General features: G+C 42.1%; 1 protein-coding gene across 3 annotated transcripts in view; it reads left to right on the forward strand.

The window, feature by feature from the left end:
- The first annotated feature begins 9,635 nt into the window (after window positions 1-9,635).
- The window catches only part of PLEKHA7 (pleckstrin homology domain containing A7), a 251,076-nt gene continuing 241,058 nt past the window's right edge, over window positions 9,636-19,653 (forward strand). The window contains exons 1-3 of one of the 3 annotated variants that reach the window (XM_031942079.1): window positions 9,636-9,751; window positions 9,878-9,954; window positions 10,126-10,183. In XM_031942079.1, coding sequence (XP_031797939.1) covers window positions 9,663-9,751; window positions 9,878-9,954; window positions 10,126-10,183 — 224 coding nt within the window. In that variant the 5' untranslated portion in view covers window positions 9,636-9,662. The remainder of the gene's footprint in view (window positions 9,752-9,877; window positions 9,955-10,125; window positions 10,184-19,653) is intronic. The other 2 variants (XM_031942084.1, XM_031942089.1) reach the window with 2 other exon arrangements.

Here is a 19,653-nt window from a genome sequence, read left to right on the forward strand (position 1 = left end):
GAACTATGCCCCAAAAGCTATTAAGCTATTCATAACTTCTGACCTGGCAATACCACAGCTCAGTCCGAACCCTTACAGAGATCAAAGAAAAGTGGGAAAGGACTCATATGTACTCAAAATATTTATACCAGCTCATTTTGTAGGTGCAAAAAACTGAAAACTGTGGGGGTGTCCATTATTTGAAAAATGGCTAAAGAAATTTAATATAAGAGTATAAGAAATGCAATTGTGCTGTGAGAAATGATGAAGGGGATGGTTTCATAGAAATCTGGGATGATTTGTATGAACTGATACAGAGTGAAATGAATTGTCTGGATGACTTACAATGAAACACTTCCTAATAGAAAGGTGATGGACTCAGCAGCCTGAGATATATATTTTTTGGGACATGGCCTGTGCAGAAATTTATTTTGCTTAATGATACATGTTTGTAATAGTTTTGTTTTCTTACTTTCTCAATGGGGAAGAGGACCCATCGAGAAAGGGGGCCCATTGAGGCCCCATCTGTCTCTCCCTCACATGATGTTGTTTATTGAAAAAGAAAATATGAAAGAGAAAAGGCATAAAAAGATACATCACAAGACTGTATAAGTGTTATACAAAGGTACTGGCAGTAAGTGCAATAGAAGTTTAGAAGAAGTGGATTTACCCCCTTCCCTTTCTCTGGTTCCTTCATGTATAGTATATAAGCATATGTATATATATATATGTGTGTGTGTGTGTGTGTAAAAAATAATAAATAATAAATGTGTTAAAGTCCAGTATACATATATATGTATATGTGAATGTAAGCTCCTTGAGGGCAGGGACTGGCTTTCTTTTTGCTCGTATTTGTATTCCCAGGGTTGGTTTGGTAAGGTACTTGGCTGGTTGCTTAGAAATTGAGAGGGACTTGCTCTTTAGTATAAGAAATAAGAGAATGCCTTTGCAATTTCAAAAGTGTCTGCTAGCCTAGTCACCCTTTCTTACAAGAATGTAAAATAAAATCCTTCCAAGATTAACAAAAAAAAAAGTTTAAAATAGCTACATTAATCAATGACTAGAGCTCAGGGCTTGGAATCAGGAAGATCTAAGTTCAAATCATGACTTAGACATTTATCAACTCTGTGGCAATTTTGTCCTCCTCAGTTTCCTCATCTGTAAAGTGAGTATATAAAGCACCTACCTTCCAGAATTGTGAGGACCGAATTAGATGATGTTTGTAAAGCATAATATAAACTATTATCATCAAGAGGCTAATAGCCCAGAGTTCCCTTTGTATTTTCCTCAATATACTAAAGATCACTGGTTCCTCTCTCCTGCTAGAGGGAGGTTAGGGGAAGACACTTTCCTGGCCAGAGATCCTCCTTAAGAGAACAAAAGAATCCTATAGGATTCTGACCAAGGATTTCATTCTGTTACTTGGGTACCTAGAATCATCTTAGGGTCACAGAATTATAGCTCATCCCTAGACACCCCCACCTTGCTACAGTGCAGGAATAAGAACGATAATAATAATAGCTGGGTGTTTTAAACACATACACATTGGATCTTTACAACAATAGGAACTTTTCTAGAGCAGGACCCTTGAGGGACAAACTGACACAGTGACTTGCCCGAGGTTATGTAGCTAGTAAGCACAATGGGCAGAACATGAACTCAGGTGTTCCTGCTTTGCACACTGCCTGCTAAGAATAAAAGTTCTTACTGGCAGAATCACTGGCACTGGCAAGTATTTCAACATCAGAATCGGATATGATTTCATCAGATGAAATGATATGAAAGAAGATGTGTTACCATCTGCTTTGCAGATCTTTCCACCTGATCTGCAGCTTGTTGTGTCTTCTGTGAGAATGTGAGCACCTGGAGAACAGAGACTATTTTAGCTTTTCTGTTTGTACCCCCAGGGTTTAGTGCAAAGCTTTGTACATGCTTAAGAAATGCCTTTTCTTCTTTTTTTGTTCATTCATTCCTTGTCTCAAATGTCACAACATCCCTATGACTCTTATTATTCTTTCCACTTTAGAACTGATCGCACTGAGGCTGAGGGAGGTTCCCAGCTAGGATTTGAACCCAACTGTCCTTGAATGTACTCCTAATTTGGGAAACCTGGGTTTGAGCTAACTGTGTGACCTTGGGTTAGCCCTTTACCTCAAAATACCTAGTTTCCTTATATACAAAGTAAGGATAACAATCCCTGCTCTTTCTACCTCTTAGGGCTCCCGTGAAGCTCAAATAAGGTAAATTGGAATACCATTAAGAACTCAAAAGCAAGAGAGAACTATCACTATTAGAAGCAGCAGTTCTAGTGGAGGGAAAGCATGAGGTTATGGATAGAGAGTGCTGGCCTGGTAGTTCAAGTCCTGATGCTGGCTATACTGGTTGTATGACCCGGAATGAGTCATTTGCACTCAAGGTCCTCAAAACCAGCTGTGTCAAACTCAGAAAGGGGGCCACTGAACCATATATCAGGATCCCTGCAAGGCTGCATATTGATTGACTTAGAAAACCGTGTATTAACAACTGAGCCAAGTATTTGACCCCTCTCTTCTAGGCAGCTCTCTTTAAACCTAATAACAAAACTGATCTAAAAAAAAAAGTACCTCCCATACTATCTTTTCCACCAAGACACTTCTCTATATAAAAATGTTATGAATTTTTATAATACATATATGTATATATACATGTGTATATGTATGTATGAAAAACTACATTTTCAAGAACACCGAGATTCCTGCTTTGCTACCACTTTGTGATATAAGAAGAGCTTCCCAAGAGCGGCAAGGCTCTAACTCATTTTTCTGTCTCTAGACTACTTTCTGAGGTCCTTTCTCTGGTAATTTAGATCTTGTTCTTGTCCTGGTCAGCTATCCAATGACCACCCACCACAACCCAGCTGAGAAAGCTAACACAGAGACCATCATCACTTCCCAATTCCCACGAGGATGGAGAGAAAACCTACAGGAATGAAAATGCAGAGCCAGCTTCCTACCAAGGACAAAGGGAAGGGTCAGATAGCAGCCTGATGTGGCTTTGGTTCCTAGGTGAGAGCTGAAAATGTCCCGAGTCATCATATAGTCCTACTCATATTTTAATGAATAAGAAAACAGGCTCTAAATAAGGCAGAACTATACTCAGAACTATAGCTCACTCAGTAAGATATTCTCCATCCTCTGGGAAGTTTTTGGATTTTTTTTGGTTTTAAGTTTTCAGATTGTAGCTTCTAATAACAGTCCTCAAATTGAAGTGTGATTGATAGGAAATAGAGTGTTATATTCCTCATGTTTCCAGTCAGTGGTTTGACTTTGAGGTAAGAGATAGTTCCTTGCATAATGTTCACCCAAGGCAAAACCATAAACCTATTCTTGGCAACTTTGCTTCTGCCCCAGGACCCATCACCAGCACCTTATTGGATTGCCAACAAAGCCACCTTGGGGAATTTTGTGAGCTGCTAAATTCCATGCTAAATATGAAAATCTCAGGATACCTTCCTTCTACTCTCCTCGCCTTCCCCAATACTCTGCCCAAAGGAACAGGAGGGAGGGAGGAAAGAATAATGATTACATCTCAGAGAATATCAATTTCTATTTTTTCAGTGTCACCATCTTTTTTCTATCTCCAAACTTTGGAGTTGCCTATAACTTCTGACTTTCCTTCAATCCTCACAAGCAAATTTGCCAATTTTTGTCCCTTTTGTATTTCCTTGATAACCAACCTGGTCCAGGCTCTGAGCCTATCATGCCTGGTTTTCAGATGCTTCTTGAATGGTCTTTCTGTCTTGATTCCTCCTCTCTTCATTTATCCTACATTGCCTTCCAGAATCATCTTCCTAAAACATACCCTGAAGCTGCGAATTGGTTCAATCATTCTGGAAAGCAATTAGGAAGTAAGTTTTTTGTTTTGTTTTGTTTTTTAAAGCTACTTAAATGTTCACTCCATTAACCCAAAGATTCTTTGCTAGGCTTGTGCTCTGAAAAAGAGAAAGAAATATTACAGTACTTTATTAATAGTTATGGTAGAAAAAAAGATGATGTCAAAGAAGTTATCCATTGATTGATGAAGAGCTAAGCAAAATATGATTACATGAATGCATTGGAATATTCCTATACTGTAAGAAATGGAGATAAAGAATCTGGAGAATCATGGAAAAATTTATATGTATGTCATCAGAATGAAGTAAGGAAAACCAAGAAAACAATGAACATGACAATATAAAAATATATAAATTTAATATATTATTATATATAAATATATAATATAAATATATTTATTTAATATAAATATAAAATATTTATATAAAAAGAACAATAAAATAAAACTGAATATCATATAATTATTTTAATAATACTTTCCCCCCAAATGTAAATTCCCTCCAAAGATAATTTTTAACATTCATTTTTACAAAATTTTGAGTTCCAATTTTTTTTCTTTCTCTTTACCTTTCCATTCCCCTCCCTAAAACAGTAAGCAATTTGATGTAGGTTATGTAGGTGCAATCATGTAAAACATATTTCCATATTAGTCATAGTTGTGAAAGAAGAAACAAACCAAAAGGGAAAAAAAAAAAAAAAAACATGAACAAAGTAAAGAAAATGAAAAATGGTATGCTTCAATCTGCATTCAGAGTCCATCAGTTCTTTTTCTGGATGTGGATAGAATTTTGCAGCATGAGGCCTTTGTAACTGTCTTGGATCACTGTATTGCTGAGAAGAGCTAAGTCATTCATAGTTGATCATCACACAATGTTGCTGTTACTGTGGGCAATGTTTTCCTGGTTCTGCTCTGAATGTTGTATAATTATAATGAACAAGCTTAGCTTCAGACAATCAAAGAATCCTGAAAGTTAGATGGACTTTTAAATAGCCACTGAAGTCACACCATACCTGAAAAAACAAAACAAAAACTAAACAAACCACCACAATATACTATGCTATACATCTAGACTTTGCTTGAAGATACTCTACCCCAGTGGTTCTCAAAATACGGTCTAGAGAATTCTGGGCATCTCTGAAACCCTTTTAGAGGGTCTACAAATTCAAAAATAGTTTTTATTTCCAATATGGTAAATGTCTATAAATATAATCCAGATAAACAAAAACTCTTTGGAGAGATCCTCAATAATTTTTAATAGGATAAAGATTCTGAAAACAAAAGTTTGAGAACCACTGCGAGTCTACCCTCTGCTAAAAGGGGGAAAAAATTAAGATTTTCTACTCCCCTACTTCTTAGTAGAGAAATGTGTATGGGGGAGTAGTTTAAGTATGGAATACTGCGCATCCAGGTAGACATGGTTGATTTATCAATTGGTTTTGCTGAATTGCTTCTCCTCCCCCTTCTAAAAATGTCATTTTATTTTTGAAAATGATTGTGATATAATAACAAAAATACACCAATAAAAACACCATTTTCTAAATCATAGATTCTTGGACTTCACAGTAAAGAGAGGAATGTGACATTTTCCCCTTCTACTTATCAGTTGAATCATTAACTATATGAACTAGAAATTTTTAGTAATGCATCTATTTTGTGACCTACTTTGTTCAAGCTGTACTAAATACACCTTGAATCCTACGATTCAAGGTGAGAGGATCCTAGATACTACTGGGAATAAACATATCCTCTTGAATTTCTAATTTGATCATGGGTAATTATGTAAAAGTATTTGAAGAACTTTGTCCAGTAATTTGGACAACTAAGATGGGAGCATGGCTTGAGCCCTCAGTTTTGTACCATTAGAGCTCCTTAAATCTTCAGTTACTATTAATTAGCAAAGAAGTCATAAGCCATTTTACTTGGGATAAGACAGGAACTGCAAAATAATATGCTTATCACAGGGCATTCCTGCCTTGTTTGGGACTAGATAACATTTAAATCCCTTCTAATTCTGAGCTGTTGGGGAATAAACAAAGAAGTCCAGAGCCTCACTCAGACTTTCTACTTTTATGCTTCCCGTGGACATCCATCCATCAAACCCATTTCTCACCACTACATCCAATGATTATCTCTTACCTGATCAGCAGCTGTCTGTTGGCCTTTGGAAACTAGATGTTTCAGAGAGATATCCTATTGAATTGTGTCTTCTCCCAAGATCTGCCCTTTTTCCAAGCTTTCTTATTTCTAGGGAAGACATGTACCACTAATTTCCAGTCTCTCAGGTTGGCAACCTTGATATTCTCTTCAACTTCTCACTTTCCTTCACTTTAAATACCCAATCAATCTGCCAGATCTCAGCATTTCTACCTTCACAATATCTGACACATCCTATCCATTCTCCTTCATCAAACCAAAGCCAATTTAGCTTAGGTCCTCAACACCTTTCACCTGAATTATCAGCTTCATAACTGTTCCATTTTATCCTCCACATAGCTAACTTATTAATGGCCAAAACACTCACTCAGTAAGCGTTTGTTGCGGGATCCAAGTCTCCTGAATTACAAGGGTAACACTGTAGCTTCTACCCACCATAGTAAATATACTATACTGCCTTTCAAAACAATAAAATTGTAAAGCACCTAGCACAGTAAAAACTGGCACAGAGTAAGTACTATATAAATGTTATCTATTATTGTTATTATTATTAAGTTTAAGAGTGATGTGATGCTGCCCAAGAAAGATCAACTGGGTCTCTAACAATCTCAGATTTCAAGTTGGTCAACAAACATTTATTTTGGTTCCAGGTACTATATTAATTAAGCAAATATATACAAATAGAAGGGGGAAAAAGTCCTTGTATTCAAGAAGTGCACACTTGAATGGGAGTATTAACAATACAAAAATAACTAGTTACATACTATATGCATACATAGAGTTATTAAGACTCTTAACAATCAGGGGAGGGGGATTGGGAAAATGTCTTAGAAAAGGTGAGATTTGAGCAAAGTAAGTCTTGAAGGAGGCCAGGGAAGCAGAGATGTAAGGAGGGAGAGATTTTAGGTAAGGGGGTACATTATCTTTGCAATCCAAATATGACACTAGGGTCTTTAAGTCTCAATGACAAGGAAAAAAATAATTAGGTACAAACTTACTTAGGAGAAATTTGCAGCTACTAATCACAGTAAAGAGAGATCTAGTTTTGGTGGAACCTATATAATCCTACCTCTGTGAGTTCAGGAAAAGCTGAAGAACATCCATCCAAATGACTTGGGCATCTGGGTCATTCCTTCCCTCTTCCTTCTTTGACCATAATCTTGGCTCCTATTTTACGGCTTCAGCACCAGTTTCATAACTACTCTGTGAAGGAGGGCATGCTTAAAGGGTCATTGCCTTAATCGTATTGAACAACAAAGTGATGCTTAGATATGACTTGTGAACTTGTAACACAGGACTCCCCTTAATATGATCTCCTCCGTCCTCTGTGTTTGCATTATATGTCCAGATTCCCTTGAGGGCAAACACCTGGTTCTTACCATTTTTTGGTATCTCCTAGTGCTTAACACAGGCACAAAGTAATTACTTAAAAAACACTTGCTGATGTATAACCTATATCATATTCAAGAGGGGGGAATGTGAGGAAGGAAGGGAGAAAATTTTGGAATACAGAATCTTACAGAAATGAATATTGAAAACTATCTTTGTATGTATTTGGAAAAATAAAATACTATTGAGGAAAAAACTTGTTGATAATGAGGAAGAAGATGATGATAAGAATGAAAGAATTCATAATGAAGAGAGAGGTCTTCTTACTGTGATTATACTATTTATGATAGACTTTTGGACAGTGCCAAGGACTTTGGTCCCACATCTTCAGGAACTGCAATAGGGGGAAGGAGGGAAAGGGGTAACAATGAGGCAAGAGCTGCAGACCTGCAGAAATAGTTGCTAGTTTGAATCACAAAAATGGCAAATTCACTAGATAATTGTCACAGGAAATGGGCTGGAAGGAGAGCCCATGGTCTTGAGACATACTCTCATTCCATAGGTTCTTAGATTCAGGGTCCTAAACTGCCTCCATTAAGGTCTGAAAGAAAGTGGTTTAAATAACATATCACCTCTTGTCTCCTATTTCAGAGGCAGTGATAATCCACATCAACTGTCACATTAGCAAAATGTTAGCATTAAAAATCCGGGACCATTAAAAAGGTCCTGCAAATTCCCCAAAGCAATCCAGCCTGCTCTCCTCCTCTTTGACAACTCTGGGATAGCCTCATTATTTATCTGTACTCTTTATTCCAGAGAGATCTACTGCTGTTGATCAAGTTCTATAAAACATCCATTTCAAGAGCATGTTGAAAGCTGGGCAGCAGATGTTCTTCATCCATTTGGTCTATCCTGTGTGGATGGATAGGTCGAACTCCTTTGAAGGATCAAAGATTTCCTCCAAGAAGAAGCCTTGCTATAATCTGCACAATATCTGCAGCAAACACGAGTATCTTGGGGACCTCATCATCCATAGAGAATCTATCTATCCTTGATCTGGACTCCTCACCACATCTTCTGTCCATAACAGTAGCTACTGTTTGCTACTGTCCATAACAGTAGCAAATACCTAGTGGGAGGAGATCCTGAATGATCTTGTTGTATGGATAGGAGATACCTTAAGACCAGTCTTTTAATAATTATTAATAACGCTTAATTAATATTAATAGTAAAACTTTACATTCATTATCTTACTTAGTCCTCACAGAAGCCCTGGGAGGTAAAAAATTACCCTTTCAAAAGAGATTGAGGTAATTTAGCTAGTGTGTGTGTGTAGGGCATGTGCTTTCCAAACCTCCTGTAAATCCAAATTGGCTTCTCTTTCCCCAACAGCCAGCTGCTCCCCTCGGCACCACGTGTGAGCGTGTCTCCAATCTCCCTTGCCTAACTCTCTGGTCAGTATTTGGGAACTTTTGTACACATGTTCCGGGACAGTATTTGTTGACGGAAGGAGCTGCTGTATTAACCTGTGGGGAAGGCAGGACTCGCGCACCTCCGCTGCAGACTTAGGGAATGTAGAATTGAGCCTGGCTAAAGTTGTGGCCCCGCAGGGAGATCTTTGGGAAGTTCTCGGCCCCGGTTCAGGTGCTGGACAGAGCAACTTCCCCGGCTTTCGCGGAAGGGTTCTTGGGGCTGGGGTGGGGGGGCTGCACCCCAAAGGCCGCTCAACCGGTCACTCCGCCTCTGCTTAATGGCCAGATCGAAGCTCAGGAGAGAACTAAAAGGGAGGAGGGACTGGGGGACCAGCCTCGGTCAGTAGAGCGGCCGGTCTGGCCAGGGGCGGAGGAAGGGCCAGGGACAAAGGCGTCCTCCCGCCCGCGGGGTCTCTCCACCTACTCCAGACTACTCAAATTCCTGCAGTTTGGAAGTGGGCGGGGAGGACCCCTCAGGGGAGAAAGTTGCTGAATTTGGGATTAGAGCTCGAGCTCCTCCAAACCCCGGGTGCTGAGGGTCTAATGCTCCCGGGAGGCCGCTGCGACCAGTAGAAAGCGTCCGGGATCCGTGGACGGAACGTCCCCGGGAGCTCTGGATGGAAAGCTCTCGGGAGGCGGCCGCAGCCCATAAAATGTTCCCGGGAGGCGCACAGAACGCCGCAGACCGAACCGAGCGTCCCGGCCGCCGCAGCAGATAGTAGAACCCGAGCTCGCCCGCGCGCAGCCTGCTCCGCCCCTGCCGCCTCCTCCTCCTGGTCCTCCTGGTTCTCCTCCTCCTCCTCCTCCTCCCCGTCCTCCGCCTCCTCCACCTCCCCCAGCGCACTCCTGGCCAACATGGCGGCGGCAGCGGGGGTCGGGCGGGATAGTTTACCTGAGCACTGGTCCTACGGGGTCTGCAGGGACGGCCGAGTCTTCTTTATCGAGTGAGGGGCGGGGGCTGCGGGAGGGGGGCGCGGGGCCGGGCGAGGCGGGTTGGGCGGCGCGGCTTCTCCCTGCACCCCGTTTCCCTCCGGCACTAACAGGTGCACGTCTCTCCCCGCCCCCCGCAGTGACCAGCGCCGCTGTACCACCTGGTTGCACCCACGCACCGGGGAGCCCGTCAACTCGGGCCACATGATCCGTTCAGGTGGGTGCGGGACCGGGGCTGGGGGCGGGGGGAGCGGGCCGGAGGAGGACGCGCGGGGTCGGGGCGCCGGGCACCCACGGCGCTGGGCTGGGAGGCGGCGTGGGCAAAAGTTTGAGCCGACTTTCCTGGGTCTCTTTCCCGGTCTCTTTCCACCTGTTTGGGCTGCCTCAGATCTGCCCCGCGGCTGGGAGGAAGGCTTCTCCGAGGAAGGCGCCAGCTACTTCATCGAGTGAGTCCCGGGGGCCCGCTATTGTGCGCCGGGGGCTGGGGAGGGGGCGGCCGGGGAGGAAGTAGTGCTGGGGTGTGGGGGGGGGGCGGCTGGAGCTCTGGACCTCATCGAGCCCGCCCTGCTGGACTTTGGCCAGCCCCGCCCGCACCTGGGCGCCCTGGGGAGCGCCTCTGCCCACCCGGGGCACGAGTGGAGCCTCAGATGCGCTGCGCTGGGGCTGGGCACCTCCAGGTGCTGGGGAGTCCCTGGGGCGCTTCCAGTGGCCCCGGGTCCCGGGGGCCGGCCCCGCCCCCGGCTCGGATTCTGTTGGCGCGTACTGTCCAGGTTGCGAGAGCGGGCGGCCCGGGGTGGGCTGGGGAGGGGGCTGTGCCTTTCCCTCCGGAGAAGGCGTTCATCCTCCGGCGTCCTCCTCTCCTTCCTTCGAAGTTTGCATACTCTGAAGCATCCCTGCGGGTGGGGAGGAGGAGCAGTGTCTGCGGCCGGGATTCCAACTTCCCCCATTGTGATATGCTTGCTGGGCGGAGAAAGGGGCATAAGGGGACGGATTTGTGAAGCTCCCTTCTCCCCAATCCCCCCAGGATCACCGGGTCTGCGACTTGGTGGTTCTTCAGGAGACTGGGGTTTGAAACACCAAGCTCTGTAGTGCTGTATTGTCTGTGCCTCCTAACACCTCCAGATAGGAGAGCATGTATGGTCAGCCCCCGGGGGGCAAGATGAGACCCTACCCTGTACTTTTCTCATAGCTCCTACAGAGCTGCCACCTTCTCAACTGTTACCCAAGCAGGTACTTATGGAATCATTAAAATAAAGCTCACTGATTGCTCTTTCTAATAGAATGAAATGTATTCCTCGGCTCTGTTCCAATTCCATAAGGCTGCTAACAAATTTCCTCAGTTTCAACGCTTAATACTCTGCCCTCTTTGCCCCTGCCCCCAGTCTCTGCCTGACTTTTTCATTATAATTCTGGGAGGGTTCTTCAGCAAAGTCCTGTTATTTCCCCATTTCCTGGATTTTCTTTTCTATGAGTGCAAACAACACTAAATGTGAAATCTGAAGATTTTGTTGAGTGATTGTGAATGTCACTTAACTCTACAGAGTTAGTCTTTTCAGTTCCATCTTTTATAAAAAACAGATTAACAAGCCTGTGCTTGGGGAGTTGGTAGGGGTAGGGGATGCAAGGAATAGGGAGCTGAATTTGGAGTCAGCAAGGCCTCTAGCCTTTCACTCAAACTACCTGTATGACCACAGTCAAGTCACTTAAATTCCATTTGCTTCAGTTTCCTCATTTGTATATTGGAAATGATAATAATAAAATCGGACTCATAGAATTGTTTTGAGGGTCTAATGAGATTGGGTATGTAATATAATTTGTAACCCTTAAAATGCTATTTGAAAATGTGAGCTATTTATTATGTGAAATTGGTGAAGGTGACTTTTTCTTTAGAGAGGGGTATTGGTTTCCAGGATGCTTAAGAGGGTATGGAGACACTTCTAGAATCTTGTTTCCAATAATGGGCTGACACAGTGATTTTTGGTCTGATTTTGGAACTGTCAGGAGTTCAATTTAGATCTGTCACCCTTCTGATTAGAGGTGCCCTAGAGGCACGTAAGACATTGGTGAAGTTCTTTATCCAAACTCCTTTAGCAAGTACTTGGAATCTCTCATCCCTCTCACTTTCTCCCTCCCCTAAAATAGAGGTCCTTCGTTTTCCAGTTTAGCTTTTTCCCACTATATCCTCATCAACATTATTAATGAAGACCTGTCAGAGACTTGGGGTCTTTGATCAACTGGCATCTAAATTGTAAATCAGTAATCTGGGGAGAAGGGAATGGGGCAATTAGATCTTGTGGGACTTGAGAACCTAGCAACCTGTGGACATGCTAGCTGTGGGATATGGGACAGTGAGCTGCTCACCCTCTCTTTCAACTGGCTCCAGAATTCCCCTGTGATTGCCTCAGGACCAGACAAGTGTCTTGGCAACTCCCCAGTGAATATTAAAATCCAGAGAAGCCCAGTTAGACTGGAGAGATGCTACAGCAGGTGCAAGAAAGACACCAGGACCATGGTGAGGAAAGGAGCCAGGTTGTCCCCCTCCTCCCAGACTTCTGGATGAACTAGGCACATTAGGGTAGACCAAGCTGGATTGGAAGAAAATCCCTAAGGGGGGTAGGGAATTTGGAAGGGCCTAAACCCTTTGATGTGGCTGGCGTGGGCTGTTTTAATTGGGCAGTCAGGTGGCTGGTTGGGTGTCCTTGAAATTCTCATCTGTGAATAGCAAGAACAAAGATGAAGACTCTAAATTTCCCCCCATTCCTCCAACCCCCTTGAGTATGCTACATGATGTAATCTTCTGTAGATTAGGGCAGGCCCCTTAGCTATCAGCACTGAGTCTTTCTTTGAGCTGAGGACCATAGCTTCTGACAGCATCGCAGCAGGCACCTGCTCCCCTCAGGTGTGACCAGGATATTTATATGCTTTTGCTAATGTAAGGTATTTTGATATTATAGTAGCTGATGGTGGTGTCAGTGGGGAATAATAGAGAAAAGGACTTTAAATTCCAGAGTAAGGAGACTCAGATTTCAGTCCAAGCTCCCCAGCTGGCTTACTGTGTCACCTTGGGTAGATGCTATTCCTTCATTCAACCTCAGTTTCCTTATCTGTAAAATGGAAGATTTTGTCTGTAAGGTCCACTCTGACTTGAAAACTCTTGGTTCTCTTCCTCCTGTTCAATTTAACTGAACAATATTAATAGCTAGCATTTGTACAGTACTTTTAAAGGTCCAAAGCACATGTTTTGCATTTAATTGTCATTTTGTTGGAATTATTACACTAGCACTGTGTTGGTTGTTATTATTATTCCCCCTCACCCCCAATTTACAGATGAGGAAAATAAGTTAGAAATTAAATTACATGATCAAGGTAATGGCTATACTAAGTGCCTGAGACAAGATTTGAACTCGGGTCTTTCTGATTCTGAACGCCTCTACTATAATATCCACCTGCCTATGTTCTACTTAGATGGCTCCTACTATTTCCAGGTTTGGTGCTAGGTTCTGAGAATGCAGAGACAAAAATTAAATGCTTCTTGCCTTTACTGCATCCATTCTTCTGGTGGGAAACAACCTGCACAGCTCCATTTCCTTCTTCTCTTGTGATGCTCTTGTTGAGATTGGCTTGCAACATATGAACAGATTCAGAAGTGCCATCTCAGTGACCATCTTTTGCAGTCAATGACAAACAAGGTGGTTGTAGTTCCAAACTTGCACACATTTTGCTTCTCTGAAAATTCAACATCAATCAACATTCCTAGGGAAAAGTGGGCTAGATAGACTTGGGAAAATTATTTTTCCAAATTTGGAATTTTAGAATATCTTTCCAAGTAAGGGTTTAATTGGCCAGTCGATCCCCTTCGATTGTGTGATTACTTCAGGACATTCACTATTCGAAATAATTGAGATATAATATTTCTCCAGGCTGTTTGAAGACTTTGGAAAGGTCCAGAGGGTTCCTCTGACTGATTAGGAAGTTTGAGTGGGAGATCCCAAGAAAGCATAACTTGCAGTTGAAAGTCTAGTGGTTAGACAGGTTGGGTAGCTCCCCTGATCAGAAAATACAACCCTTGGTGTTGTTTGAATGGCAGCAGCTTCTAGATCTGGGGCCATTCAGGGGATAACCCATCAATGTCTCACAAGTCTATTACTATGCAAAGTTCCAAATTCTTGGCTTTTAAAAACAAGGCAAAATGGAGGAACACATCCCAGATATTGGGGAAAGAGGAAAGAAATTTCTTGTATGTAAGGTTAAGGATAGCAATTTTCTGTCCCTGCCTGATTTTAGAGAGACAGAATTAGAAATATTGGCAGACAGAATGGGAATGGGCTATTCTATAACATTTTTATTTTTATTTTTTGAACCATCATTCACCTAATTCTGGCATCCTTGAAACCTCTTGGAGAACTGAAGTGGGTCTGTATAAGCTACTTTCCCAAAGTTTCATTAAACCCTTATTTGGAAGGATTTTTTAAAAATCCAATTTTGGAAAGGTAATTTTCCCAAGGGTGCCTAGTACACGTTCCCCCTAGGAATGTTGATGGATATGAATTTTTAGATAAGCAAAATATGTGCAAAAATTTTTTAGATAAGCAAAATTTGGAAATACAAACATCTTATTTGTCATTGGCCAGAAAAGATGGTCACTAAAATGACATTTCTGGATCTGTTTCTGATTCCTTGGAAAAGACTGTCAGGTCAGCTTCCTTGGATCATTGATTCATAGCTGAATAGGACCTTTGAGATCAGCTAGTTAAATCACCTCATTTTACAGATTACTTTTTAAAATTTAATTTTAAAAAACTTCTATTTTTTAACTTCACTTAAAAATTTATTTTGAGTTCCATATTCTTTCCTTCCTCCCTGCCTCTCCCCGAAAGGGTTAAATTTAACCCAAAGAGATTAAATCAGTTGTTCAAGGTCGTGCAGGTGATAAGTGACCAAACTGGGATCTGACTATAGGTCTTCCAGTGCTAAATCCAGCATTTCCCCTTAATACTGTGCTATCATCCTAACCCAGGAATTCGAAAGTCCTTTTATTTATTGCTCAAGGTTAGGTTCAAGGTTCTCTGCACCCTGGAAGTTTGGCATTTTAAATTTCACTTCCTGGTTGTTGGGTTGTTTTTTTTTTTTTTCCCCCAGCTGGAGAAGGGTGGAAACTGGTTTATAGATTTAAATGTTAGGTTCCAGGGCTCTGTGAATAACAGATCACGTTGCCAGGTGGAAAGTGGACAGGGAGGATTAAGAGCCTTGGATATTTGCAATGAGTTCTTAATGAGTAGCCCAGAAAAAACTTGGAAAATGTTTTAAAGAAAAAATAGTTCTATTTGAGGTACCAACTGAAGGAGGGTGGTATTTGAGGGCAGACAGATGCCGGGAGGGGGCTGTCAACTGGCACCTCACATGGAGATGGGGAGTTCCTCATATGTGAGCAAGATCTGTTTTTTCCTTGTCACCTGTGGAAATACATTTCACATTTTCTAAATTAAGGTACTGTAACGAACTGCTTTCTGGTGCTTAGATTAGATGGCCCCATTATTCTTCTGGAACACTCAGTAACTTTCTGAGAGGCAGCTCCAGGTAGGATAAAGAGCTTTGGACATGGTATCAGAAAGTCTGGGTTCAAGCTTCCAGCCCTGCCATGGATCTAAATTATGGTCACACTGCCCAGTGTCCAGACCTTTGTTACTTCATCTGCTAAGTGGGGTGTTGGGAGGGTCTAATGAGATCCTGCATGTAAAAGTGAATCATACCTACAATGTTTCTAGAAATGAGAGCTCCTTCTCTTGTCAAGCTTTTTTGGTTTCTGTTTGTTGAAAGTTTTTCGGTCGAGCATTTCTCGAGTAAGAAGCTATGTCCCAAGTTAACTTTTAGTTCCCTTGCTATCAGTATTGGAGATAAATATACTTCCTCCTTTGTTCTCTTGGTGGTTTTTGCCTATCAGCTTCCTCAAGAGATATGTAATATTGCTGTAAATGCTGCCCAATCTTTGGATGTATTAAGACAGTCATGATGTCCAGGTCTAGCAGGTGGCAATGCCAGTGGACCCTGTTCTGGTCAGATGGCACCTGGAGGATTGTGTTCACTCCTGGCTGCCACGTTCAGGGTTCAGGCATTGACAAACCTAGAGAGTATCCAGAGGAGAGTGGACATAATGGAGTGGGTGGTTTGGGGAGATAGGATTGAGCTCATTCATAGTGGATTGGTTGGAGAAAATGAGGAGATTGAGTGGAGAGGAGAAGGCTGAGGGAGACACATGTCAGCTGTTGGTCTTCAAGTGTTTGGAGGATTGTCAGGTAGATGAGGGAGTGAAGCTGCTTTGGGCTTCAGAGAACACATCCAGGGGTAATGGGTGCAAGGAAATTCATTTAGGGTCAAGAAGAATTTCCTACCTAGTGGAACTGTCCAAAAATGCAAGGGGCTGGCCCTGGGGGTAGTAAGTTCCTTTGCATTGGAGGTCTTCAAGCAAAACTTGGAGGACAAGATATTGAATAAGTTTTGGAGAAAATTTTTGCTTAAGTGAAGTCTTGGGTGACCTCTAAAATCCCTTCTAGTTCTGTGACTCAGTGAAACTAAGGCAATTATCTAGGAAGCAAGCTGAATGTTTAGGAAACAAGGGCATGCTACTTTCAGCTTTCTTGTGAAAGCCTCCTTGGCTGTGTAGTCTCTTCACATATTAGGAGACCTTACTATGAGCTAGTGTGGCCCAAATAATTCCTCCTCTGCAAGTCAACTTTTGGGTGCCAGACCTCTCCACATTTAGACCAGTGGGTCTTGTGAGAGCAGATACACAGTCCATCACTGGGTCTGCACTCTGAGTCTTTCTAGCTTGCTTGTGGTCCATTATTCTGGAGATTTTAAGAGTCCCAGGACACCTCCATGCTGCTCTGAGGCACTGGAGGGATGGCCAGAGTGGCAGAGGGCACATTTGCTCTGTGGAGAATATCTCTTGTTTCCTCTGTATGTAGTAAATCACTCGGAAACCTTTGTGCTGTGGCATGTAAATGGAATCTATTATCTGGATCAGGAATGTACCTAGAAAAGAGCTGTTAGGAGTATCCAGATGTTGTGAGGAAAAAAAAAAGCCAGGTGTGTATAGGACATCGGTACTGTATTCACAAACAAGGGGGCTTTCACAAGAAAGTGAAAGTAGCATGGCCAGATTTGTGAGGTGCCCATCAGGGACAGGCAGGAGTGGATCTGATAGGGACTTAATCTGTATCATGGGTAGCCCAGATCTTGTTTTCTGAACATTCAGTATGCTTCTCAGATAATTGATTCCTTAATCTGTATAATTTCCTGATCCTAGCTCTGCTCTCCACAAACCAGGGCTTCTTCGCTTGGGGTCCATGAACTTAGTGTTTTGATATTTTGATAACTACATTTCAATATAAGTAATTTCCTTTGTAATCCTCTGAATTTTAGTCCATGATTTACAAACATTGTGAAAAAAAGGATCCATAAACTCTACCACATAGCCATCTACTAGATGGCCCAAAGGAGGTAAAGAATTCCCTACTGATGTGAGAAAACTGGGACCCTAATACATTGTTGGTGGAATTGTGGTGGAAAGCAATTTGGAACTATGCTCAAAAAGTTATCAAATTGTGCATACCCTTTGATCCAGCAGTGTTTCCACTGGGCTTATATCCCAAAGAGATCTTAAAGGAGGGAAAGGGACCTGTATGTGCAAGAATGTTTGTGGCAGGTCTCTTTGTAGTGGCCAGAAACTGGAAACTGAGTAGATGCCCATCAATTGGAGAATGAATAAGTTATAGTACATGAATGTTAGGGAATATTATTGTTCTGTAAGAAACAACCAAGCAGGATGGTTTCAGAGAGACCTGGAGAGACTTACATGAACTGATACTAAGTGAAGTGAATAGAACCAAGAGATCACTTGTACGTGGCTTGTGGCTCTTTCTAACAATGAGATGATTCAGGCCAGTTCCAATGATCTTGTGATGGAGAGAGCCATCTACACGCAGAGAGAGGACTGTGGGAACTGAGGGTGCATCACAACATAGTATTTTCACTCTTGTTGTTGTTGTTTGCTTGAATTTTATTTTCTTTCTCATTTTTCTTGCACAGCAAGATAATTGTATAAATATGTATGCTTATATTGCATTTAACATATATTTTTACCATGTTTAACATATATTGGATTACTTGCCATCTGGGGAAGGGCGGGAATTAGAACACAAGGTTTTGCAAGGGTCAATGTTGAAAAATTATCCTTGCATATGTTTTGAAAATAAAAAACAATTCAATAAAAAACAAACAAAAAGAATCCCCTACCAAGGAGAAAGAGAAAAATGTGAGTTAGCATAGTTTTACTAACTAGTGTAGAAAGTGGGACAAGTGACAAGTGGAACTGACAGTTTCTTCCCTTTCCCATCTTCTGACTCTCCTAGCATTGAGGGACATTGTATTGGCCCTCAGTTTTTTCCTTGGAATCTCAGAAGCTGGAACATGGGGAAAATCTGTTTGGGGATTCTTAGCTAGAAGCCCCCAGTTCCATTGCGTCTGTGCCCTGCAAAGGTTGTCGGTTGCAGCAGCAGTAGGAAGGGCAGCTTTGACCCTCCAGGCATTGCCTTGCCACTGGTCAGCTGACCACAGCTTAGTGGGAGAGAGAGGTGCCTCTTAAGCCTCTTAATGCATTCACGGTCCTTTTGGGTTTTGCCAGACGAGTGTTTCCACCGTCATAGCAACTGTTTTCAGCCTTTTGGGTGTGGGGGAGGGCAGGGGGAGAGGGTATTCCCTGCCAGAGGAAGAATTGTACTCGATCATGTTTTGGCAGTTTGTAATTAAAACATCCTGTCTTCCAGAAGAGCTTGGCAAGTCTCCCAACTCTCCCTCTTACTCATTCACTCCATCAGGAGGATAGACAGGTTGATGGTAGTGCTGCACTGATAATGAATGATGCAAATACACAGATAATAGAAAAATAGAATTTCACCCAATAGCAGCAGTGTGTCTCTCATTGTAATCTTTTTTTTTCCTTATTTAGAATGGATAATTTTTGAGTTCTGTTCTATGAGGGAGCGGTAGGTCCATGGGAAAACTCAATTTTGGAGCTAGGTGAGGATAAGCAGAGGGGGTGGAAATTTCCTGAGTCAATTAAATCTTGGATTTGAGTGAGGAAGTTAATTTGCCTCTTTAACTAATCATCTTTCTCATGTCTTACGTTTTATTTTTTTTTAATGGCAAAGATGGGAAGATCTTCCCCTGCTTTTTTCTTAAATTTTCCTAAAGGGTTCAGATCTGCTTATGAACTCAATCAATTAACCAACAAGCATTTATTAAGCATCTCTCATGTACCAGATAAAGAATGGGACAAAGAGATGGGTGATAATGCTTTATTGGATCACAGCAGAATTCCTGGCTAATCAGACCCAGAGGGAAACTGGTTTTAAATGGAATCTGAGGATCAAATAGTATTTCATTTGATTTTCACATAACCCTGGGAAGTGGATGTTATTATTTCCACTATTGAGGAAATTAAGGTAGACAGGAATTAAGTGACTTGCCCAGGGTCACAGAGCTAGCAAGTATCTGAAGTCTGAATTTGAATTCAGGTCTTCTCAGGTCTGTTTCCTCTGTGCCACCCAACTGGCATGTTTAAGAAATGAACCAAGGAGAGAGGCTGTAACCTTTGTCATTAAAAATAAGGAGTGTCCTTGCAGGTCCAAAGTTTGGCTCTGCCATGGTGCTCTGACTAGATCCAAATAATATATTTGAACCCTGCAAGCCAGGGAAGAATGAAGTAAGAAACTCATTTTATAGATCCTTGAATTTCAAGGAGTCTGAATAGCAACCCTGGGCTTAAACTGCACAGAAAGTTGTCTCAGTCTGCCTTAAGACAGTAGCAGTTATATGACCCCCAGAGTTCTGAAAAATTACATTTTTAAAAGATATA

Source organism: Sarcophilus harrisii, chromosome 6 (genome assembly GCF_902635505.1).
Source record: "Sarcophilus harrisii chromosome 6, mSarHar1.11, whole genome shotgun sequence".
NCBI lineage: Eukaryota > Metazoa > Chordata > Mammalia > Dasyuromorphia > Dasyuridae > Sarcophilus > Sarcophilus harrisii.